This window comes from Etheostoma spectabile, chromosome 19 (genome assembly GCF_008692095.1).
Source record: "Etheostoma spectabile isolate EspeVRDwgs_2016 chromosome 19, UIUC_Espe_1.0, whole genome shotgun sequence".
In the NCBI taxonomy this organism is placed as follows: domain Eukaryota; kingdom Metazoa; phylum Chordata; class Actinopteri; order Perciformes; family Percidae; genus Etheostoma; species Etheostoma spectabile.
Window position 1 is genome coordinate 15,933,311 of NC_045751.1, and position 25,969 is coordinate 15,959,279.

Here is a 25,969-nt window from a genome sequence, read left to right on the forward strand (position 1 = left end):
GGGGGGTCTTGATAAATCTTGCATGGGATGAAGTCATGCTGTCATGAGAAAGGGCTATTATTGGTTTGCTTTGTGCATCTACATGTCACGTTTTAGACCACCCCACCCCAACAGCTCCTGGAGTGGTTTTGGGAGCTTGCACATCGTAAAATATATCAAAGAAGAGTCTACTAACCTTGGATAGTGCAGGGCGAAATAACTACTATGTGGTTAGTTAATTTAATAACATTCCTTTATTGAAATGGGGTTAGGGTTACTTTTTTAAATAATTTGCTGCTAGCTGTGGTACGGCTCCAGACAGCTCTACTCACTGAACTGAAGATACAGCAAGACAGAGTCTAGTGGAGGAGTGCTTAGTTGGCCTGATGGTGCATGACTGTGCTGCCTTAATGAACATAAGCAGTGTGCTCTTTTCTATTTAAGGATCATTCTGGTTTATTCCTATTTGGGTCTTCCCATTATAGTTCTGGTCTTTCCTACCAGTGATAATACAATCACCAAGTTAAAAGGAAACTATGGTTCATTACAATTTGGGTTTGAATTACTTAGCTTTAACCACTGATCACAATAATATTTTGCTCTTTGAAGGTCCCATATTGTAAAAAGTGAGATTTCCATGTCTTTTTTTTGACTAAGAAGCAGGTCAAAGTGCTATATAAATAATGTGAAAGTATCAAAATGCTCAATCCAAAAAGAAATGCACACAGCTTGTATTCAGAAACTGTGCCCTTAAACGAGCTGTCAGCACTTCTGTACGGTTCTGATGTCACATCTATACTATATATAGGTAGAAAGTGCCGCTACAGTGGCTTTACAGTCATTCCCGTCTGCAATGAGGGTGCAGAGACGCTAAGAGCATAGATACAGAAGACCTGGAAATACTGACGTGTTTTATTTCAGTAACAGCTCCAGGCAGTGTGCCCTGCTATCTTCTTTGATACTATCACAAGGTACAAACCCAAAATATAAGTATGAACCTGGAAATGAGCGTGATATGTCCCCTTTAAAATCAGAGCTGAGATCTTGGAGCGTGACTACATTGCTAAAAATAGGTCCAACAGGGTGAGAAATGTGCAAGTAAACCCTTAATTCCTAAATGTCAACATCTATTTTGGACAGCACAAAACTATCATATCAAAACTAAGAAAGTAGGTTAAAAGCATTAAAACCCCAGCTATTTGGTGTACCACATAGGGCCTACACACGGTGATACAGTATGATGTACTGCATGCTATAATATGTTGTTTGTTCACTGAGTGGTTATGTAACCAGACACATACGCATCTCACCAATAGCTTGAGACAGTAACATACGACCAGAAGCAGAACATAACACACACACACACACACACACAGCTTCTATGCTGCCGCGAGCCAGGTCACATACACTGACACCCATTTCTCGCAGCTATGATGTCATCCGTGGGTGGCACAGCCATGTCCCTGATGTCGCTCTCACCATGTTTGCCATGGTTACCATTTCCTGTGTAGTTTACCAGGAGAAGCCTGACCCCCACAAGGGAGAACACTCACCCCCAGGAAGATGTTCTTGGAGGAGTCGAAGCCGGCGGCGTAGATGCGGGCCGTGTAGGGAGCGCTGCGTTCACACATGATGCGGCAGGCATAGCGGGAGATAGTGCTCTGGGCCGACTGGCCTCCGCCACCACCCTCCCCTGCCGCACCCCCGCCCTGACCACTGCTGCTGCCCGCCGTGTCCGTCACCACAAAGTCGATCATGCTCTCTGTGGACCGGCCAATCTGAGATCACAGAGAGAGAAGAATCCATCATCATCATCATATCATAAAACAATAAGAATAAGAAGAAGATGTGATGTTTGTACTAAAGGGCTAGTTCACAAAAACTACAGAAAATCGCATGTAGTGGATCTAAGCGTGTGAAGCGCATGGCACAGATGTGCTTAGGGCGTGTACAAATCCACTTTTACTATTTTAACAGCGGCAATGGGTCTATGCGCCAGGCTCATGGTTCAAAAGGGTTGTACTTGGTGTCTTCATTAATCATAGGTGTGTTTTGGGTGTAACATGCAATAAACCAATCACAGTGTCATCTCCCATTCCCATTAAAAGCCAGTCGCGTTTGTACCTTGGTACCATTGCTATTATGATGGAGGCTTTGCTAAGCAAGATGGAGAAATTTTTAGGAAAACAAATTGATCTGATTTGCGTGAAGTATAAGCCTGCAAGCAGATTATATCATAATACTGATGTTTGTGTGCTGCTGCGCATCCATGTGTTTGTAACAAGCACAGTGTGCACGTGCTGTGCACAAGCCAAGTCACATTTTACTAATGTGCTGTTAAAATAACGATGAATTGCTGCATTATTGACTTTAGACCAGGTTTTTGTTGGTCAATGGCGCGATCACTTTCCACTGCCTCAAGATAGCAATATGCCAAGAATGCACCTGAACACACCTTCCTGTAAGACCAGCACGCCCATTGGTGCACAGATGGGCGCAAAAACCCCCAAAAAAGTTCAGGTCTATTGTAATGGACACAAAAATAATGGACTAAGCTTCCAGGTCTGAAAAGTGAAGCCAATGTGCCATAAACCTGCAATCCATCTAATTTGCAGCAGGGGGCAACTCTACTGGTTGCAAAAACAAGTCTGTTTCTATAGAAGTCTATGAGAAAATGAGCCTACTTCTCACTAGACTTACGCTTGTATTACCTCAGAAAACTTTGACCCACTCACTGTATGTTTTCACTCAACATTTTGGTTGCCTAAAAATGTCTTGTTCAGCATTCTGCCCAACATGCTAGCTAGCGCTTGCGTTTTCTGCGTGCAGCATCCAAAGGACTGTGTTTAAACGATGGTAAATCTTCCCTGGATGACTCACTTCACAAGGGTTAAAGACCGGCACCTTTCCCTCTTTAACGTTTAGCTTAACGCAGCGACATTGCAATCATTAACAACACAGCCTTGGCGGCGTCATCCTTCCCAGCTCCACCTTCTCATCACGTATGATTTAAAAAAAAACAAGATGGAGACGTTCAAATTACCAAACTCTCTGAGCAACACAATATGAATTCCATCCGCCTCCATTGCATCTTGTTGGAGGCAGACTATCACAGATATCTTACATGCATCTATAAAGGTTAGCAAAGCAAACACTGTGGGGGAACCTTCCCTTTTTAACAGAGCAGACAGAGGCAGCCCTGTTGATTCTGTCTACTGGAGTCACAGCTCTGTATGGATCTCCTTGATGATGAGAGAAGGTGGTTGGAAAAACAACTGTGAGCTACTGAGAGCAGACAGGTCTGACTCATCTCCTCCTGTATATTTTAAATCTCCTCAGCCATTTGTCTTTGTTCCTTCTCAAGCTCCATCTTTGTTCCTGATGCCCCTACTGCTCTGCTCTTTGACAACAAGGCTTAACAAGGCTGTCAGCTTACAATGACAATATTCAAATGTAAGACACCTTAAAGGAAAAGTACTTTTTTGGACGTGCACTTATTGGCTTTCTTTCTGAAAAGGGAGTTATGGATATTAGACTGGATGCTGAACTGTAACGTAATTATATAAGGAAGTGAATTAGCAAAGGTCTCAAGACGAGCATCGTAAGCAACTGTCATCCTTAAAACCTCTTCATACTGACAGTGGAAGCACAGCAGAGTATTGATGCATTTAATGGCAGGATGAAGAGTTGTGGATATTACTACATTAAGCTAAGACATTGATTTCTTAATGAAATGAGGATGTCTACAGTAGTTTTTAAAGGGTTGCACTGTTGGTGAAAGAGATGCAACAAACTTAATAATAAAACAATACAACAAAATTATTGATATCAGCAGTTTTAGTATCTTTAGGCTTCATCTAGACTACTGGAGACATACACAATTTCCATCCACACAATCTCCTTCCATATTAACCCGTCTGACAACGCATATCACATGACCATTCTCATACATTGGGCATCCCGGTGTAAATAGGAAGCAGATTCTCTGACAACAGTGTTGAAAAGTAAGAGTAGGGATTTATCAGCTTGGACCACTTCTACCTAACCGATAAGACGGACTGACCCCGCGTTGTTGTTTCCAAAGGTCTTCGTTTGTATCCGTCCAGACTACAAAGCAACCCCGTAATTTCCCAACCAAAACGGGGGCAGCAGGGTTTGCAAATGTCTCCGTTTTAAGTGCTCAGAAACACCGCAGTAGTGTGAAAGTGAGGCATAAACGTAGGAAAAGATGTGTTTTTTTTTTACAGCAAAATGTAGTAGCCTAAGTATAACAGCTGTGCTGTTTCTAGTGCTAATGTAAATGTGTTAATGATCCACAATTAGCTTTTCATAGTGTCAGAATGTCCACAGAAGCTTTTCAAACCTCTCCTGTAGCATATGTGAGCCACTTCTCTGCTGTTGAAGTATGTTCCAAACAATCTTTGGTGTTTGTTGGCTTGGTTCAAAGTGTGTTTCTCTCACCTATTTACGGCTCTTTTTAATGAGGTTTTTCAGTCAACCTGTCTCTTTTCTGACTACCAACGTCCTACTTCTACAGCAGGTCACACAGCTGAAATGTTGAGTTGGCATGGCACATATGGACATGTGTGTGTGTGTGTGTGTGTGTGCGTGTGTGTGTGCAGACACTGACCTGAAACATGTCGGTGTTTGTGTCATGTGTGTACTCCACAATGACAGAGTGGCTCCGTGACAGTGTGTAGGAGATGCTGTGCTGGCTTTTGTTGCTGAGTGCCTGTCAATGGAAAAGACATTATCCAGGTCACATAACAAGGAGAGCTGAAGGTCTGGCTTCCAGGAAAATCTTTCCAGAGGACATTTCCTCTTCTAGAGGGACAACCCTGGCTCTAATTAAACTGACTGGTACCAATTTATTATTTGATTAGTTGTAATGATGTGTGTTAATATACTGTTATAACAATAAGGAAGAGATCATTCAGAACATATATGCAATACATTATAAGTTCAATGCACACATACAATACAGTTTGGCACAGCAGTGCTATTAGCTAAATGCTAGCGTCAGCACCCTAACATGCTCACACTGGTCCTATTTCTATTCTACCATCAGGTGAATTTTAGGCAAACTTTTCACAAAAAAGAAATGTGAATTAAGGCCGTTGGACAGTCTGGCAAGGTCAGCGACTTGAGTCTGTTCAGCGTGTTCAGTGCCATCGGGCTGGCGGCCTTCATTTTGGACGGCCTGACATGTCCAGTCGGAAAGCGGGCACTGCTGGCAGTCAGGTTCAAATGACCAATCTGATTAGTAGAGTGCTATCCCGGAAACGAGGAGTGGGATGAGCGTGACTAAAGTCTCTCAAAATCTGACAAAAATCTTCTAACCCGACCTTTGTCGATCTGAAATGAAGACACATTCAGCAACTGCCTGGTCTATTTCTCGCTTAAAATGATTTCAGAAACCCGTTTCAGTGAACTATTTTAGTATAATATGAGATTGTATTCTGAACAAGTCTCCATGACAGTCTGGCGTCAAATTTCCTGAGAAGCCAGACGCACGTGACATGTTCGTCCAATCAGCTGCCGGTTTTCATTTTTGGCCGACAATACAGATTAGCACTGCCTGCCGTTATAGAGACGTATTACATCTCATCGCTTTGCTGTGTTCCGAGGCACATTTTTGACCAACTCGGAAAGACTGTTCAGTCCAACTGCCTTTTCTGCCGAAAGTCAGCCATCTGCTTTGTATGTCAGGGGCTTAAGGCATGTTTCAATCAGCTGGTTTTGAGTCAATAAACTCGGCTGCAGCACAGTTTGATCAGAAGTTGGCGCTGTATGCTATGCATGGCTCTGATCCGCCAGTAAACAGAGGTTGCTAACCAAAAACAAAACAAGTTGCCTTGGCCAAATAACCATCTACCAGAGAAAAATGGAGAGAGCTCCTTAGGAATTGGGTTAAATTGGGCAAGTTTTTAAATTGTTCTTTCATGTCAGCTATTGGTCATGTTTCAAACTATCCGGAGAGGAAGACACACGCATTATGGGAATATCCAGGAAGACACCGACAGCATAAACACCAGACCAGTCCTGTGAGTTAAAAGTTTGCTACTTCAGAATTTGACTTGAGGAGCTAGATGGGATATGGAAATGACTTTCCGAATCAAAGTCGTTTCCATATCCCATCTAGCACATCAAGTTTTTTTTCCAAAAAGGCAAAAACCACCTCAAGAGAGCATTAAAACATTTTTTTGGGGCAATAAAGCAGGTTTTATGATTTTTGCAGTTTTCATACAGCTTCTCTAATGGTGTAGGCCTACTTCAAAGTGTGCTTAAAAATATGTTTATTGATACACAGCTAACGACAATGCTAACATGCTGCAGGTAATATTGACATTTTTCAACATCGCTCATTAGCTAAGCACTGATGTAGAATGACAATTCAGTTGTTAACTAAAACCCTTTTCAACACAATATTATTACATGACCTGATATTTTACTATCATAAAAGAAATTAAAATATAATCACCAATAAGATTCTGCAAAAAGGAGTTTGCTTTTTGACATTTTGGTTTTCAAACTACCAATTACTAATGTCTTTAAATTTGCAAACCCCAAATCACACGTTTATAAGTCATTAGAGAGAACATTTCTTTAGGTTTGTTCCGTCACGCTAATTAAACAGCATGAGAGAACCTGTCAAATTAATATCAGTATCTATTTGTTCTTTTAACACTCCCATTTGCCGACACCTGAAATGAACACTGTGGAAAAAAGAAGATCCTGAATTTGTTAATACTACAGTTAACGCTGTTTAATGTAACACCTTCACTATGATGTCTTTTTTCATACTTTTCCTTTGAAATTTCAAAGGAATGTGTTGGAGTTGCAGAAGAAATAGACATGCTCACTGCAGATGTACGTTCTAGTAGATTTGCCTTGTGTCCCAGAATATAGAATGTGGTTCCTTTCTACCTGGGTCAGGGAAAACACACACACTTTCAATGACAGCCAAAACTGTAATGATCTCACCTTTGACACCAGAGGGGTTGAGACATTGTGAATAACATCAGGTTTGACCCCGTTGGCTTTAGGTCTCTTATAGAGGGCCAGGCGACTTCTTCTGCGACCCTTGTCCCCATTGGCCAGTGACCCATTGTGCCTGTGAAGCATAAGAAGAACAGTTACTCGATTACAATGATGTTAATAACTGGGTTGAATTGATAATAAATGCATTGTGTGTTCAGTTTTTACTTCTCCCCCTATATTTTGTTAGAGTGTCTAAATTCATGTAGTGGCTGTAAAATTAAAACCATGAAACTAAACGTGGTTTAACTATTTTTTTTTTTAATAATGCTTTGTCTTTGATGGATATGTTCAGTGCTGTTATTCAACACTACGCCTGTCAGTATTTACTACTTTCCAGTGATGAATGCTGCAGATTAAGTGAAGAATCAGTACAAATGAAATCAAGTCAAATAATGTGATTGAGGCATGACACAGAATTAAAACCCTTAAAGTTAAAATAAATGCCCCAAATCAAGACAACAACACAGTCTGCTGTCCCACCACAAAGTTTCCTCACCACTTCATAAGTAAGGGATGAATTAGAGCGAGGCAGTTGTCCGAGCAGTTGCCCGAGCGGTTGTCTGAGCGGAGCCACGGTGCCGCTGGACATTAGCCTCGGGAAGGAGCTTGTTTTGGTGGAACATGTGTTCGTTCAACAGTTGTTTTAGTCGTGCAACAGAAAACTCAGATTGGACAGAAAATCTAGATAGCTGTCTGGATTTACCTAGTCTAGTTCTGCCTTCCTACGTACTTCTGCTCAATTTTCATTTTCCTTTAGTACTCTGTCTGGGTTTGCGGTATATTTGTGGGATTTCTCTGGTCAAATTTTTACCTGATTCTATCAGACAGGTCAACAAGGGCTGACTGTGAGGAATACAATTTTCCTGAATCCAGATTAGTACGATATTATATTTGGACTTCCTCTGGCATCAAACATTTGAGATAGAGTGAACAGCTTCATATATATATATATATATATATATATATATATGTATGAAATAGAATCTATACATGAAATAGGCACCAAGTTGATCACTCTCTCCCAAATGTTTGATGCCAGAGGAGGTCCAAATAAAATCTCCTTGGATTTATTTCAAATTGGGTGAGTTATATAGTATTACCAGCCTCGATTATTGCATATTATGCTGTAGGTATAATGACCAACACACTCTCTTCAGTCATGTTCTGCTGGCTACAGAGAAGACATGATTGGATGGATGTTGTAAAATGTCAGTGGCAGGTAATCCTGCCTCGCTCTGTAATCCCATTCACACAGAACCAAGCCATACTCATCATCCATCAAGCGTTCATCATCCAGTGCATAGATCAATAGGTCGAGGAATGAAAGCATATGTCTGTGTCTCTATGCCTATGGGAGAGACATCCTTCTCTCACACTCATATGCAATGTATAAAATGTCTATCTGGTTGGCGTTCCTCATGGGGGTTAAGGTTTAAATGTGCCACTGTGAATCAGTGTGTGAAGGGCACTTTTGTGTGGAGTCCAATGATCTCTTTTCCCTCTTATTGACGGTCTTAAAGGAGACATCATGCTCATTTTCAGGTTCTTACTTGTATTTTTGTTTCTACTTAAATCTTCACATGCTTTAATATTCAAAAAAAACATTTTTCTCCTTCTCTCTGTCTGAATATACCTTTTTTTACCCTCTGTCCATTTTAGTCCCTCTGTCCGTTTTAGGTCCTTAGTGTCTGTTTAATGTCATACTAATCCAAAACAAACCCAGGCTGATTTGTTCCATGTAGCACAGCCTTATATAGTGTGGTGCAGAATATGAAGAGGCTTTTAAGATATGGTTGGTGGCTGGCTGGGGGCGCCTCATCGAAGCCAATAGCTTATTTATGATCCTGCAGTTGTAAAAAAACAACAACCTTTTTTCTTATTGTTCAAGTAGGCAATTAACTCTGCATGCTAAACTATTGATTTACTGGGCCTGGTAACCCCTTAGATCCCATCTGACTTGGTTAGTCGTTAGCTTTCTCGACTACTTAGGTTTCTAGATTACTTAAAAGTAATCGCCCAGTTCAGACAATAAAGTTAAGACGTGGTTAGCCTACTTTAGCATACATGCTAGAAGCAGAGACAAACAGCTAGCCTCCTCTATTGAACATTCAAAAATACACTTACCAACAAACCAGCAAATGAATCACAAATTTTTTTATCTGTTCCAAATGTACTTTAAAGGCATATTTCTTCAAGTTTTTAATGCTCAAGTGGTATTTGATTCTTGACATATTCTGGTGGTAACTCAGGTCCCATGTCCAGTACATGCAAATAACTTTAGCTTTGTGGAGAGAACCGTCTGGAAGGGCTTTGAAATTTAAACTGCCATTCAAAACACCATTACTTTAGCTATTTCTACTCAAGGAGCTTTGTTTTTGATAGCCATTCACTCCTGTTAATGGATGTATTATGAGACCCGCTCCCTTTCCGCCATCTCTGCTGCAGCCTGCAGTGAGAGAACGTTTAAGAGGAAATTCAAATGAACTCTCACACAGATCTACATGCAAACCAGACCACAAGATTTGCTTTGTTCACTGGAAAGCTATAGGCAAACACACACTTACATACAAATACTATTTGCATGAACACACACACTAAGACCCATAGGGTCTCTCTAACCCCTTAGGCCATCAGCAGTCAATCCATGGAGGTTAAGTATGTGGAAAATATTGCAATGTACATCTGTCTATTTATCAATTGTATCTCAGGTGAAGTGTCAAGATGTGAATGGTCTGATTTTGTTCAAACCTTGGCTCCTAATACTTCACACTGCTTGTGTTTGAACAATTACTCCGAGTTTGGTCAGATTGGTTACTTTGATCGGCCTTAATGGGAAAGCTAAGGGATTATCATCTCAAACACTGAGGTTCACTTTCAAAAGAAGATCTGAAAAAGAACCAGGGACACATGGACCCACATCATTATATAGGGATCCACCACATATTGGTCGATTTTTTTTAAAGTTATTGAGTACCAATGCTCAGCTCCAATGAAAGCGCAGTGCTTGAGATCGCAAGTTCTTATCGATCTAGTTCTTCACTGAATTTCAAAGCCACACTCACACTTGAGGTCTTTGGACCTGTGGAAAACTATATTTTCAAAAGAAGAGACTCAGTCCAAAAGTATATCACAAGGGCATACTCAGCCACAGGCAGACATATAAAGACCTGTACATCAGCGGACATAGCGCTTCAGTATCTCACCCTAAGACGATGAGCTCGCCGTACTTGACGGGCTCCTTGTCCTCAGAGAAGACTCCGTCGTGGGGTTGCGAGCTTGAGCCCAGAGGAGGCGAGGGCTGGCTCTTATTGCAGGATGGACGCAGCTCCAGAGATGGGGGGGGACACAGCGCCTCTGAGCTACCCTCCAAAACCATGCCCACCGGCCACAACTGGGGCTCACTGCTGGGTAGGGAAGAAATGGGGGTTCAATGAGAGAGTCAAAAGATCTTGTGTTACTGATGAAGAGTGTAATGTGTCAGAATAACATGCAATAACACACTGTATGACACCTGAAAGAAGGTAGCTAATTTCTATGAAGACATAAACAATCAACTATTTAAACAATAGAGTGTAAACTCATCAAAAAATTATCACAGATAGGAAAAGTTACATTTACATTAATTACAGACAGATTACAGCATTGTAAACATACAGATATACTTTAGAGTCAAGATTTTATTTTGGATATATACAGTATATATACATATATATATACCCAACGCATCACCCAGCTTGTAAACACACATTTATATTAGCATAATTCTTATTTACAACCATAGACTGTGGAAACATGAGGTCATAATGGCATCCTCCACATGTTTCAACAGGTACTTTTGAAGCCTTGAGTTGTGTTTAACTGGCATTTTTGTCATTTGAGAGCAATATCTTGAGAGAAATGTGCTAACAGCATGGATTCAGCAGCACTTGATTTTATTTGCCCATTGGGCGCAATATGGGGATCATCGTACCAAAGGTGCACTCTGCATCAAATGCTGATATTGGCCATGTTGAGATATCGGTCAATGCAAAGCCACTCATTTACAGTCTTTTACATTTGCATCTATGTTCAATGGCAAAAAAATAAAAAGCCAACAAATGTGATTCTGGAATAATGGGCCGAATGTGTATTATTAGTGCAGCACAGGAGGGCTAGCCAGCTCCAGTCTTTGTGACGTTGGCTCTTGTGGTAATTGTCATCCTCTTTATGCGACTGAAGTGCTTTCTGTTTGCTGACCCAGGGCCTTAACAAAGCAACCGGCCCATCCAATATGATTGGATGAGCACAAGCGATTCAGCTTTTTCCACAAATGCAGATAAACTGACACCTGCATCTATGAACCCTGTTCATACTTTATGAGGCATGTATTTCTGCCGTTTTAGCCGCGATGATGATTTACACTTGACACGTGACTTCTGCCAAGTGATATGGAGCCCAGAGAGGAGTGCTGTAAACAAGAAAGCATGTCCCCTTCACAGTCTCTTACAGTTAACAATCAGACAACAATCAAACATTTTATACCCAAGATTCTTAAGGAAGCCAATGACCCTGAGCATCAGCCAGCAAACAGAGGTGGAGCAATTCCATGATCACTGCCTTTCATTTCTACAATAGGTTTTCACTTTACAATGGCATTTCAATGCTTTTGATTGGAGTCCTGTCAAATCAGACTAAAGGCTTGGCATTAAAACACATTGGACCCAACATACCATTTTTCGATAACAGAAATCCATACACCGGCAAAATGACAATGACAAGCATTTAATTAACTGGCTAGAGAGTAGAGAAAAAAATATTATTATGCTAAAAAGAGTGGAGCCATTCCTACCACATACTGTATGAGTCACTATGTGGATATTTTGACATTCGTTTTACACAAGTCAAACAAAGCTCAATCCCTGTCCCGGCGCACAGGTTCCAAACCAGTTCTTAATGCTCAAGCCTATTATTAATCAGAGTGGGCGAGACCACCTACACGGTGGAAAGCAAGCGGTGAAAAAGCATGACAAAGCCCTACAAGCTTTGTTCTCCCTTTGAGCAGATTAGATAATCATCCTGGCAATTTGAAAAAAATAGTAATACTGAAAATATTGTCCCATGTTTGGACACTTCCTTTTCTTCCCTTTCTGTTTGATTTGTCAGCATTAAGGAATGGCCCTTTTTAGATCATCATTCACACAAAACTAACCCACATGGACTGCGCTACCAGTGAGTGGACTGCATTGTCGATATTAGAAATGATTGAATTTTGGCCATCTGATGGGAACTGATGAGGAGGTACCTCCTCATAATCAGATGACAGATGGCAAAGGGCAGATTCAGGCAGCCAGTGGCCATTTCATTACCAAGGTTCTCTGTTGCCCTGGCTGGATATTGAGCGGTGGAAGTGATGCAGAGGTGGAGGCAGAGTGGACTCAGGGGAGGCTGGGTGGACAGAAGCAAATGAGCAGAGCATGAGTAGCAGGAGGAAGAAATAGAGAAAGGGGCTTCCTGTGGGTGGCAGAATGCCTTATTGATTGTGGTGAACTTCCAGGGCCCTTTAGATCTTAACACAAGAAATTTATTTATAGCCTCAAAATAATTTATCTAAAAATATAAATGCCAAATTAGGGATTAGGAAGTTGCTGTTAGGACTTTTTTGCTCTCACCATGCTAACGCCTGATTCGATTCCAAGTGTTAGGATCCCAATCCGGCAGATTGGTGCTTCTCTAATTGAATTCAATTTCAATTAAATTGTATTCACAGCATCAAATCATAACAGAAGTTATCTCAGGCCATAGCCTTCTTTACAGTGGTGAAAATTACTTCAGGAAACAGTGGCCAGCAACTCTACAGCTAGATGTTAAATTGGGGTGTGTACATATTACTATAAAGTGATTTTAAAGCTGTAATCATGGGTCTCCAAAGATAAAAGCATTGTAAAGACCTGTATATCAAGCATGCTTGTTGGTTGATCCAACACCTATCAGGAGGGGGATATGGAATGGAAAACAAACATGCAATTGCTACACAGAATAATTCATACAGGTATAAAACAACAGCCCTGTGAATGTCTCTGACCTACGATACCTAAGATAGAGGGAGGATAAAAAGTCTTAGTCTAATGGTCAAGGTACTGCACTGCAAACGTGCCCCCCCTCTCGTTTTGCACCTTTACTCAGTCTCTGCATTGTAAGTGATCTAACTGAGCAGAATTAGCATGAGGATCACCTATAAGAGCATGAGAGCCACAACTGAAATGGGTGGATGAGTGAATGTAGACAAGGAGGAGGATTGTGAGGTGGGAGTCAGAGAAGGAGGAAGAAGAGGAGGAGTGGGTTTGAAGGGCAAGGAGAGGTGAAGGAAAGATATGAAAGGAGGGGCAGATGTGAGATGCTGCTGCTGGTCTCCTGGTAACACACACACACATACACCAAAGCTTCAACGATCTGTGTGGATGATGAAGTGAGGAAGGAAATGAGGAAGAGGAGAGTGAGGCGGAGGGTGTGTGTGTGTGTGTGTGTGTGTGTGTGTGTGTGTGTGTGTGTGTGTGTGTGTGTGTTAGCAAGCGCATGCGCGGAATTGGCGGGCTTTGGCAGGGTGATGGATTGCCTGTTCTGTGCCACGCATTTTCTAATCAACCCACAGCCACATCCTGGGGGTGGAGAGAGCGAGGGAGAGAGAGAGAGAGAGAGAGAGAGAGGAGTGAAACAAAGAAAAGCTGTCTAACAAAGGAAGACAAAGGAAGGAGAGAATAATAGAGAGAAATAGATAAAGGGAATGCAGTCCGTAGGAGCCGAGTGAAGTGGCTTGAGGGTCTGAGGTAGGAACGTCTGCTTCTGCTGCTGCTGATGGTGTTCAGGCTAAACACACTCACACACTTACACAACACAACACACTGCAAATAACACCGCCCTGTAAACCACGCAAAGCCGACAAACCAAAACCACGTAACATACAGTAATACACTGTATGACAGCATTACACACAGCCACACTACACATCACGCTGTTGTGCATACAATTTAATACAGGTGAATCCCAAAATCCCAAAACCCTGCACGCACAACAATGTGTACCAATAAACACAATACATCACAACACAAGTCTACACATCAGTCTATTACAATGATTTTCAAGTCCAAAACCAATATGGTTATTTGCGAGTACAAATATTGGCTGATATTCTTCTTCTAACATAAACAAAAGTGTTTAGTGAGAACCTCTTCCTCTTCCATCTCATGCTCATTTTCAGGTACATAGTTTCTACTAGAACATGTTTACATACTTATATGTACAAAACAGATTCAATTTCTCATACTGTCTGTTTAAATACATCTGTCTGAAACACTACATTTTAGCGCCTGTCTCTTTAAGCCCCCCTCTCAAAAAAGCCATTGTGCTCTGATTGGTCAATGTTTCCAGGTCTTCAGCATCTGCCCTCTCTGCATCTCTGCACTGTCATTGCAACCAGAGAATGACTGTAACGGCACTGTAGCGCCACTTTCTACCTATATATACAGTAGTATAGTTGTGAGTACGGTCTGTGTGCATTTCTCTGTGGATTGAGCATTTGGATACGTTGACAGTATTTATATAGCACCTCTACATGCTTTATAATAAAAAAAAAGACATGGAAATCTCACATTTTACAATATGGAGCCTTTAAGTTTGATCATAAATGGTGCACTGATGCTAGCAGCAGACATTAGTCTGTTAGTTGGTCGGTCCACCGTTTTGGTCCAGACTGAAATAGTAACAACTTTTGGATGGATTGTACAATATACAGTATGTATATGTTTTCATTGTCTAAAATTTGGTACGGTCTAGGCTAAGATGGTAACCATGGTAAACATGCCTACACATGTTTGCTGAATAAATCAAAAACCAAAGCATATGATACTTGCACATTTTGTTCAGCAAGATAATCTTCACAAATTTTATGTTTTCGAAGTGTAAATGCAATCGCCCAAGGGAAGTAAAACATTTATTTTAGGCTATAAACAAACTTCACCACGGTCACTCCACTGCAAGCTTCCACCTGATTTTGCACGTTTACGGTCAATCAATCAATCAATTTTTATTTGACATATGTGATGACATATGATAAATATGTGACGTTGTGATGATGTTTGTAGTCTTATTTAGCCACTTGTCTTTTTTAAGTGACGTACACGCTTAAAAAACTCACAAGTGGGGTAGTGACAGACATGTTTTATGTCATAGAACAAAATGTGAAAATCTCTTATGCTTGTGTTAAGACAAGGAACTCTTGTGCCAAAATGCTCATTTTTAGGACACATTCCTGTAGCACTCTATAGAAACCAAAATAAGTAGTGACCAGGACAAGGCAATGAACACCGGTTGACTACTTTGTATTACGTTTGTTGATCCCAAATTCACGTTCTTGGTGGCAGGGTCATTTTAGGAGGAATATAGTACATGCAAAATGTGTACAGTATACTATACTTGATATTGTAGCTCAACATTCCCCCCTCCATCCTGTTTTTCTTGAACATTTGTTGTCCTCTTTTCTTTAGCTGGCTTCCCTCTCCTTCACTCCCAGCATTCACTCTCTCTTAACCACCCACTGCAGGGGAAGGGCGAGTGTGTGTGGAGTGTGTGGGAGAGAAAGAAAGACGAAAGAGAGAAAGAAAGGAAGAGTCAAATATGTCTCTTCCAGAAACAAATGAACAGAAAGCTAAATATACTCCGACTGACAAATGAACTCTGCAGTGAATTATGGCCTCATGACAAAACTCATCACACAATGTCTCCTCTTCAACCTGTTTAAATAAAGATTTTCCTCTTCACATGTATTCTTAGTCCCTGGAACTGAGACAGTACTTTTTCTGTCTTAGTAAGTTATAAAGAGATGGTCATGGTCTGATTAAATCTAATTGCAATGTAGCTATAACAGCAGATTCATTTTTTCATTCAAACACATGCACACGCAAAACAGCAAATCACACACAGATTGGTTGTGTGTGTTTTTGTAACTAAAAGCATGACAGAGCCAAAGAGCATGTCTGCTCCACATTATGTAACACTTTATACTGTACAAATCCTACAAGCCAGTGTTATGAACGTTTCTGTTACCCTCCCCCACCACCAAATCCAGCCTCCACTCCTTCCATTTCTTTCAGTTTTCTCTTTCTGCTAACTATTGGTTCCATTCCATTCTGTGGTTGTTTTTTCTTAAAATCCCCAATTTCACTTTAACGGGTTAACCTTAAAGTTTATTTATTGATATGTATGGGATGCATCTAAGCCAGACCACTAAATCCCCCACATCTCATATCTAGCTTTCTACGCTGCTACATCTATGAAAAATTGTGACTGAAAATTTGCAATGTGTGATGAGATTGTTGTAGCTGAGCCATTAAGGAACTTAAATGTGAACGTGAATGTCCTAAAATGTATACCGTTGCTATTATACAAATGTTTGTTACATGAACTGACAGTTTGGCTTGTGTGTGTATGTGTGTGTTGGTGTTGATGTTGACCAACTGTTCTTGTTTATTTGTTGATCTAGTCATTTATTTTTTCAACATTTATAGTCAATTTTACTTGTATTGGGCTAAACCTGTATGTACTTATAATTCTTTTACCTTTTTAGGTGTGACATTGTCCATTGTCCAATGACAGCAGATGTAAAATAGCCTTTGCCAATTCTGGTACATTTCACATTTTACATGTATTATTAGTGTGCATTAGGGCGGCTGTAGCACAGTGGCAGAGCGGTTGCCTGCCAATTAGAAAGTTGGTTGTTCAATCCCCTGCCCCTGCAGTCCCATGTCAAAGTGTCCTTGGGCAAGACGCTGAACCCCGAGTTGCTCCCAAATGTGTGTGAATGTTTATCTGATGAGCAGGTGACACCTTGTACGGCAGTCTCGCCGACAGTGTATGAATGTTTCCTGTACAATGTAAAAGCGCTTTGAGTAGTTGTTAAGGCTACAATATAAATACAGCACATTTACATTATATCTGTAAGATAAACCTGTCAGAGTCTGAATCCTTCTGCTATAAATGTATAGTCTCTGAGATACCCCCAATGACATTGTTAATATTTTTTTATGGAAATTCACATTTTAGAATTAAAAAAAAACAACGGTTTTCACAGGATCAGCTCCTCTAGTAAACTGAACTTCATGTGTAGTATTGATAAATGTGCCTTCAAATTGGCATTGCTAGCATGTCAACGGAAAATGATAAATGCCAAAATAGATGATTGCATAAACTCTCATGTTTAATAAGAGTCTACGGCCGTGCCAACGGCTCTGCAATGCTGCACTAAGGCACAGTGGTGCTTTGCGAACGTAAGCATGCTAACATCCTCACAATGACAATGTTCCTTTAGATTTCCAGCCTGCTGACATGTGCTAATTAGCACTAAACACCACGTAAAGCTAATGTTTGGTCATAAAGTAGTAAGACAAAATGGAAATATTATATCTAATACTTTGATTGTTTACATTTTGATGTAGTCCATAGCATCCTAGCTAGCTACTTTGTAGGATTGTGCAATGCTCTTATGCACAACCCAGTCTGTCTTGTATGTCAGGTACAGAAGTACAGTATGTGCCAAAATACCACAGTTTTGCTATAAGGGGAGACTGTCCTCCCCCCAAAAAACACCTATAGAAGTTGTTTGGTCAGACAGGCAGGTCAAACTTCTTACCCAGGAGAGCAGGGTTTAAGTCCTGTGTTAGAGTAAAAGTGAATAGCAAGTTCTTGTTTTAACTTTTGATCAGCGTCACATGCAGAGCCGGGAGTGAAGTATAATCTTTTTTTTTTTTAAACCAAACCACGATCTTTTTCTCAACCTAACCAAATAGTTTTTGTGGCTTAACATAACCAAACTGGGACCGTTTACGTTCAAAACGGCAACTGACATTCTCTGGTTAAGACATGAGTAGTCTTGTTTTGCCCGACCTTCCTCCAAAGCGCTGAAGAAGTGTCTGGCCCCTCCACATAGCATCCGGGGATGGGAGGAAAACATGCTCTGGTTTAATGGCATTTCTTTAAACCAATCAGAATCATCATGGGCGGCGCTAAGCTCCACACAGTGCTGCTGCAAAATAGTGCGAGAGAAAACTCAGATTGGACAGATAGTCTAGCTAGCTGTCTCAGTTAACCCTGCAGAGATCTGGAGAGCAGTCAACACTAGTACTCATAAATCCACGGAATTTAAAATCCAACACAAAGAAAACAGAAGGAATTGGAAAATACATGGATCCGGTGGAATTTTCTGTGGCACCGGGGCAATCCCAGAAGTGGAACGTCAGGGATATAGACTAAGATATAAGGACAGAAAACGCGCCTGTGGGTCGTAGGTTAGGAACAAACAAATAATTTCATCGTCTGGTTTGGAGGACTTGTTGTTATCAGGGACATGCCACCATGTAATGAATCAAACTGCATCATATCAACGTTGTCATGCCGCTTTAGCAGCCTTACTGTGTTACCATGCATCATTAATCAATGTGTTCAATGCAAATTTACATAATCCAGAACTTTTTCTCTCCATATAAACCCATTTAGTATTATGCATCTAGCAACGAAGATGTGTTAGTACTGGTTTGTGTGTGTGTGTGTGTGTGTGCGTGTGTCCTGCAGCTCTGTCTGCTCCTAAATAGCCCTGCTGTCTCAGATGCAGTAAGGCGAATGAAAATGAGGAAAAGAGCAAGAAAGCTTGAGAATGGGAAACGCTCAAACGGAGAGAGACAGACCGTGATAATGCTCCTGTAGCACTCATCGGGTCGATTTGAATATCAAAGAAGGCCAGCTATATGACCCTGTTTGCAGACAGGCCTGACCCTGGGAGTAGAGATGAAAGTAAAAGGGAACGTTTAAGGCTCACCTTTGTTCTCTCCTCTCATCATTAAGCATTACTCACTGCAATTCAAAAGGCAGTCATTTAGAGACACAAACAGCTGACAGAAAAGCCTTTGTACCAGCCACATCATGGTGCTCTCTGAAGGTCACTATCAGGGGTTTGTGCTGATATTTCATACCTATGCAGGGACAATCAGATTGAGTTTCATGGGGACAGGGAAAGGGTTTCTGAGTCATACCAATGGCTCAATACTTATTTGGGTGCTTAAGATCTTACAACTCAAAGATTAGCTACAAACACAAGTGGCATGAGGTATGTTACAACATGTGCTTATAGCATGCCTGTTGCTATGCAACATCAAGTATGAACAGCTTGTGACCTGTCTCATAGAGCATCACAGTTTGTAATTCTGAAACTGAAAATGAGTCAGCGCATTTGAACTGTGCTATTTCAGAACACAAGGCATGTGGGTAATATTATGCAAGCAATAGCGCCTCCACCCCAAATACCCAAATTTCCTGTGGGAAAGTTAAGTGAAAGTGAGCTGGAAAAATGTTTAGTGATTTGGCAGTGCTGTTGGAGCAAATCTTATATAACTTAATAATTCTTTACCCTTTTAGACTTGGGCCTTATTTTTGTAGCTTTGTCCATCCTTGCTGTCAGTTATGATACACCGCAACATGCAACCTTTCAGCATATTGTAATTGAAGTGGTCTGAGAAAAAGCTAGACTTTTGCACCTCCCCTTGGCTCAGTTGATTGTCTGATTAGGCAAAAAGTCAGACAATCAGATGGGTTGCAGAAGCAATCAGCAGACCATCAAATTCACTTTAAATTTTGAGGTCAAATTGGAAGGGCACACACCTGAAATATTTCTAATAATTCCTCATTGCACATATAAACTGTGTGCATACTAACACAGTAGGTTGATGTTGAAGCAAGAAGTGGGACTGTAAGCTGTGGTCTGCAAATCAATGTTCACATTGGACGGTTTGTTAGACTTCTTTGTAGCGATTTACCGTGGTTGAGTTTGGCTACAATCTTTAGAAATTTCCACCCACCAACTTGAAGTGTCATTTAACTCAGCCTCTTCCTGATGTCTAAAGCTGTCGATCAAAAACCTACAGACGAGGGTCCTGTCTAGATGGTAACGCTAGATTCTTGAAAACTCTTAAAAGACTCACTGCCCGACAACCTATCCTAAGCTAACCCTTCAAGGTCAATGCTTAACCATAACCATCGAACCTTTACCATTCATGGTCAATGCCTAACCTCTATCATATAACCATCAAACCTTTACCATTCATGGTCAATGCCTAACCTCTATCATATAACCATCAAACCTTTACCATTCATGGTCAATGCCTAACCTCTATCATATAACCATCGAACCTTTACCATTCATGGTCAATGCCTAACCTCTATCATATAACCATCGAACCTTTACCATTCATGGTCAATGCCTAACCTCTATCATCTAACCTGAACCATTTGGGGTCAATCTCTAACCGCAACCGTCCAACCATAACCATTTGAGGTCAATGTCTAACCATAACCATTGAACCTTAACCACTTGGAATCAATGCCTAACCTCAACCATCTATCCTAAACAATTTGGGTTCAATGCCAAACCATAACCATCAAACCTTACCAAACCCCTACCATCGAATCATAATTATTAATTCAAGGCCAAAACCTAACCTTAACCATCTCGTGAAACATTCACAAATAATGGTTTACCATCTACACACGACCACAGCCGGCCCTTCAAAGCAAAAATAAGTAGACCCAGCGTCACTTTGGGAAACAGAATACAGAACCAAAAGAGTAGTTCATGGGGCGGTTTGCTAGTCGCAGGTAACAGAAATGAAGCGGCTCCTTATCCCCTGTTGAACATTACAAAATCGCCTACTACTCAGGTTGAAATGGGTTTAAACCAGAGCTCAAAGAACCACTTCAGATCAGTTTAACAGCAGCTCAAACTATTTTTGTGTTATTTTAAATCTCCCCTTTTAGTGATTGCAAGCTCACCTCCTCTCAGTTTGACCCTTCAGGCTTCGTAAGAGCCTCACAGGTGGGCTGCTACTGTATTACCTCATCTCTCTGTCACGCACATGCACACACAATCTCTTGTTTGAAGCTGTGGTTTTGGTTTAGGATTATCATGTACTTGTCTTACAAACCTTACACACCTGCCAACAGTGTGCTGGGAAAAAGAGGGAGATTTTCTGGGGTGGCGGTTGAAATGACTGTTTGCTAACATCATTTTCCCACCGTGTACTATGCTTAATTCTGCCTGATATACTTTATTTTGTTTGCTGACGTGGTTAGTGTCTGTTCAAGAGGACAGGCATTTTGACGCATACTTCTTTTTAGGAGCGGTTTATTCATTTTCAGTTCAGTTCATTGAGCTTGAATGCACGGCACGCCAGGCGGAGTTGTTTGGGTTGGGTTGCCAGGTAGGACCACGACGTATCTTACAGTATGGATATCACAGAAATTGTGAAACACCCATTTGAGTCGTATCCCTATAAAATCCGGAGATCAGTGGGACAAATTACCAATCATAGGCAGGGCAGTAGAAAAAGTTAAAAGTAGGAAGATTCCCGAGTAAATCCGAGTGTTGGCAGGCATGACACAAATACATTTTTACATGATCATAGTGTACGTATTGTAGCTTTGGAATCAAATTCTTTCCATGCTAGGCATGTAAAAGAGTTAATCTGTTAAATAATGTTACAGTACTATTATTGATGCTATTACTACTATTACTGCCGATGCTAATATTACTGCTATTATTGTTAATTTGATAAATTGCCACTAATTCTACTAGTACTGGTAGACTACTACCAGTTGACTACTGCTATAAGCTATCTACTTATACAACTAACACTGGTAATACTATTACTGTTGCTGACACTCTAACTGCTAAAACTACCACTACTGATGATATTACTTCATACTACCTCTTCTACTATACTGGTAATGGTGGTAATTTTATACAACAACTTCTGCTACCACAACAGCTTCTGCAACAACTACATAAAGTATAAGTGACCTACTGTTACTGCAAGTACAGATAGTAATACAGCTGGTTCTAGTATCCCTGTTTGTTTCTATTACCATCAATTATAGCGCTGCCGAAGGTGGTATTCATGCTATCAGGCTTCTAAAACAATTTAAGGGTCAAAATTGATTGACAGTTGGTGTGCAAAATACTCCAACAAACACTGCAACTGCAACTTTTTTTAAAATCTGCATTAAAAATGTTTTGTTAGAGAGTAAATTCAAGGGCACCCTGGTAGATCACCAGATTGAGCGTGCGCCCCATGTACCAATGTGCAGTTCTTACTGCACTGGACTGGGTCTAACCCACGGCCCTTTTGTCATCCCCCCTCTTTCTACCCCCTTTCCTGTCTTCATCTGTCCTATAAAATAAAGCCCAAAAAAACCCCAAAACATCTATAAGAATGAATAAATAAAACAATTTAAAAATTAAAGGAAATGCATTCAACATGTTTGCTACACCTCAAGAATACACACATTATCATTTGGTTAGAAATCCTCACTGTCAATATAACCGCATTTGTTGACGACAGGGCACCTTTAAATAAAGCCTGTCATTTTTACATAAAAACATAATCACAGTTGCACAAGAGCAGGAGATTCAAGTCAGTGAACTGACTCAGTCACCTGACTGTTTAACTATACAGCAATAGCTATCTAAAGTTCGCAACCAGCTAACATTAGCTGGCATAAGCTACTGGTCATACCAGACCAGGTAAGACTCTAGCAACTAACCCCTAAATATGTACTGAACTGAACCAAGGTGTGTTATAAATACAACTTTTCACTTGTAAGACAAGTATTGTGTTATTTCTATTTTCAAAAGTTACATAGGCTTTTTAATCAAACATGTGCCTTTTAATTGAGATTGTTATTTTATATTCATACATGTACAAATGTGAGACCTTCAATGCTAAATCTCTATGTACAAATTTTAAATAACTGCAATTGTCAGAATAAAACCGCTGTCTTAAAGACAGGCATCTACAGAGATCATTTCTCCAATAAATTTGAATGAATAACCTGCATCGTATCCATTGATGCAGAGGTGGATGACAGTGAAGTTTCTGGTTTGACATATCTGCAACCGGCCTCAGCCTGACTGTAATCAAAACATCGCCAGGGATCTATTTTTAGGCCCATATGCCCCAAACTGTCAAAATCCCAGCAAGTTACAAATTTTACTCATTACTCAGCAAACTGTAATACTATTGGATCATGAATAACAACAAAGCACTGCTGCTACTTTTGTGTTGTTTGTGTGTGTGTCATTAAGAGCTCATTTCCCCTGACCATCCCACCAAATCCTTTCTTTCTCAACGCATCCTAGAAGCATCTAGAAGCAGGGAAATATGGAATGAAACTGTTAGTGCGCCGGAAATGCCTCATTTCAGTCCAAAATGATTCAAACATGGCCTCTATCTGCTTTTATTATTCCTGTTCTGTGTCTGTGCGGATTGCAGCGGATTGCGTTTTCCCAGGGCCATGCTGTGTGGATAGACGCGTACTTTTTTTTACATGATGATGTAGTAACCTGATCTGATTGGGCCATTAACAGGTGTGACATGCGGAAAAAGGAGAAATCAGCATCCACGCAGAATCGATTATTTCTACCTCTTTTTCCACATTAAATATCAGGTTTTGGCTACGTAAACAGGCTATTTATTGTGTCATTTTTAAAGCGTATGCAGGCTGGGTTTGTGCACAGGGGATTCCACCGCACAGACAACACACACTACACAGTAGCCTATAGGGAAGACATCAGCACGCACGCACACACCCTCTTTTACGCACAACACACATTTCCCTGTCATATCCTACACACAGCGGTGATAGAGGTAAATATTTCTTAAAAAGACGCGCAGCCACCAATAAGAACAAAATCCTCTCTGAGCTCCCACGATAGCCCTATTATGCACCACTTCCAACAGTTTGACATCACTTACCACTCAAATTTACCTCATAAAGATTCGCGTCAGCTTGAACAAAGGCGAGGAAGTCAACAATCCACAAATAAAACGGGGACTTTAACCTCCATCATTTCCCTAGAAGAGCAGTAAAGCGGACAACAGGCCAGCTGGCGTCTCCTGTCATCTGCGCCTGTGTGGATGGATGGATGGATGGAGGATGGATGGGCTGCTGTAATAAAGACAGGTGATGGGAGAAATCAGATAAATAGGCCCGTACCCGCTGATGTTTGCCAATGGAGGTCCGGGACGGCTCGGATCTGTGCGTAATTCCTCCTCTGGGTGTGTGTGTGTGTTTGTGTGCGTGTGTGTATGTGTGTGTGTGTTTTGTGTGCGGGTTGTATTAGTCCCCGTACGCCCTGGGGAGCGTAGAGACGGAGAACGGCAGTGAAGACGAAAAATACGAAGAAAGAGAAGAAGCGCAGGGCATCATATCGGCGGCGGTAGCATCGCCTCTCCTCCGTTCACGTTACACCGGAGACTGAGACACGTTCATTCCTGCCGGATATAACAGGAGACAGTCCGATGTCACGCCTACGTCTCTCTCTCTCTCTCTCTCTCTCTCTCTCTCTCTCTCTCTCTCTCTCTCTCTCTCTCTCTCTCTCTCTCTTTCAAGAAAAAAATAAATCTTGTCACACGACTATTGTGCTGCCTTTAAGGGATCCTTGTAAGTCCGGGATTCCAAATCTGGTGCCTTAAAGGAATGATCCAGATCCAGTTCTGTTTAAATGGACAAATGTATCACTTTAAGACAGGGGTCAACGTTTTTTAGGCCCCCTAAGGGGCCCCTTAGCTGAAAGAGAGGAGTAGCCGGGACCTTGTTTAGTTGCCTTTTCACATAGGCCTACATTTTAATGGTGCATACAATACTAAAGGTATTAAAATAACAGGCCTAATTATTGACATATAGTCATATATTTATACATCATGTTTTAATGTTAGACAAACATGTAGCAGTACATCCTCGAAGCTTACACTCTAAGAAATATCTGTGCATTAACAGTTCATTTTAACATAAATTTCATACAACAAGATTAATTTGAGTTTTTTTTTACTTTTAGTGGCCCCAGATGTTGGTTTCGGGAGATTCCACAATGTCACTTTCTTTTTCTTTGTCACCTTTTACAGAGTTCATGTCACTTTTCTTTCCGAAATGTTGGGAATTTTTTTCCACGTTTTTGTCTTGTTTTGAAGTTTTTTCTGATGTTTAAGTTGCTTTTTTGACACTTTACAACATTATTGACGGCTTTTTAACAAATTATTTTACGTTTTCATAAGTTTACTAATTGAGCAGCTTTGTGTGAGAATTTAATAAAATAGGCCTAACAGAAAGTGCTCTGTTTTTGAACTGCAGCTACACACATCATTCTGTTTCCCTGTCATTTCTTCACTGTTTCCTGTTTTGCAGTATTCTTCTCTGTTTTGTTTTCCTAGTTACATCCTGGTGTATGTTTTCATGCTTCAGTTTCCTGTTTCACTTTTTAGTTTATGTTTCTCCTGTGTCATGTCTTGCTTTATTTCCTGAGTTGTGTGTTTTTTCCGCCTCTTGGATTGTCTGCTCTTCCCTGATGTGTTCCACCTGTTCATCAGCTCTCATGTCACCTGCCCATTGTTACTACCCTCATTACCTTGTGTATTTAGTCTCTGTGCTTTCTTTCGTTGCGTGTCCTTTGACACACTGAGCTTCTCTCTCCTCCCTTTTCCCATCTGTGTGCATCTATGTCCCAGAAATGCTTGTTACTAATTTAGGTCTGGGGAGCTTATTCTCCAGAGTCCTTATGTTTTTTCGGCCAGCAGTTTTCCTTGGATTAGGGTGGCACCTAAATCATGGTTGCAGCTGTCACCGTGGTCCTTCTCCATGCCCTACTACATCTGCTACACCCTGCTACACCCTGCTGTGGCCTGCTCTGTGCCTGCTATGCCCTGCTACGTCTTGCTACGCCCTGCTATGCTCTGTTACACCCTGTAACGCCCTGCCGTGCCCTGCTATGCCATGAACTACTACAACGACTATTGTGTTTTGTGTTTCTTGTGTTGTATTCTACTTTTCTCTTTCTCATGCTGTTTCGGATGCTGGTAACTTTAATTTCCTTGTGGGA

General features: G+C 41.0%; 1 protein-coding gene across 7 annotated transcripts in view; it reads right to left on the reverse strand.

Moving 5' to 3' along the window:
- The window catches only part of peli3 (pellino E3 ubiquitin protein ligase family member 3), a 27,918-nt gene extending 3,834 nt beyond the window's left edge, over positions 1-24,084 (reverse strand). The window contains exons 1-6 of one of the 7 annotated variants that reach the window (XM_032544458.1): positions 23,863-24,084; positions 15,469-15,589; positions 10,224-10,424; positions 6,964-7,093; positions 4,610-4,711; positions 1,533-1,757 (exon numbers count right to left, since the gene is read on the reverse strand). In XM_032544458.1, the coding sequence (XP_032400349.1) occupies positions 1,533-1,757; positions 4,610-4,711; positions 6,964-7,093; positions 10,224-10,424; positions 15,469-15,518 (708 nt within the window). In that variant the 5' untranslated portion in view covers positions 15,519-15,589; positions 23,863-24,084. Of the gene's footprint in view, positions 1-1,532; positions 1,758-4,609; positions 4,712-6,963; positions 7,094-10,223; positions 10,425-12,365; positions 12,508-15,468; positions 15,590-23,849 lie in introns of those variants that run through there. The other 6 variants (XM_032544457.1, XM_032544461.1, XM_032544460.1 and 3 more) reach the window with 6 other exon arrangements.
- Positions 24,085-25,969: the final 1,885 nt, after the last annotated feature.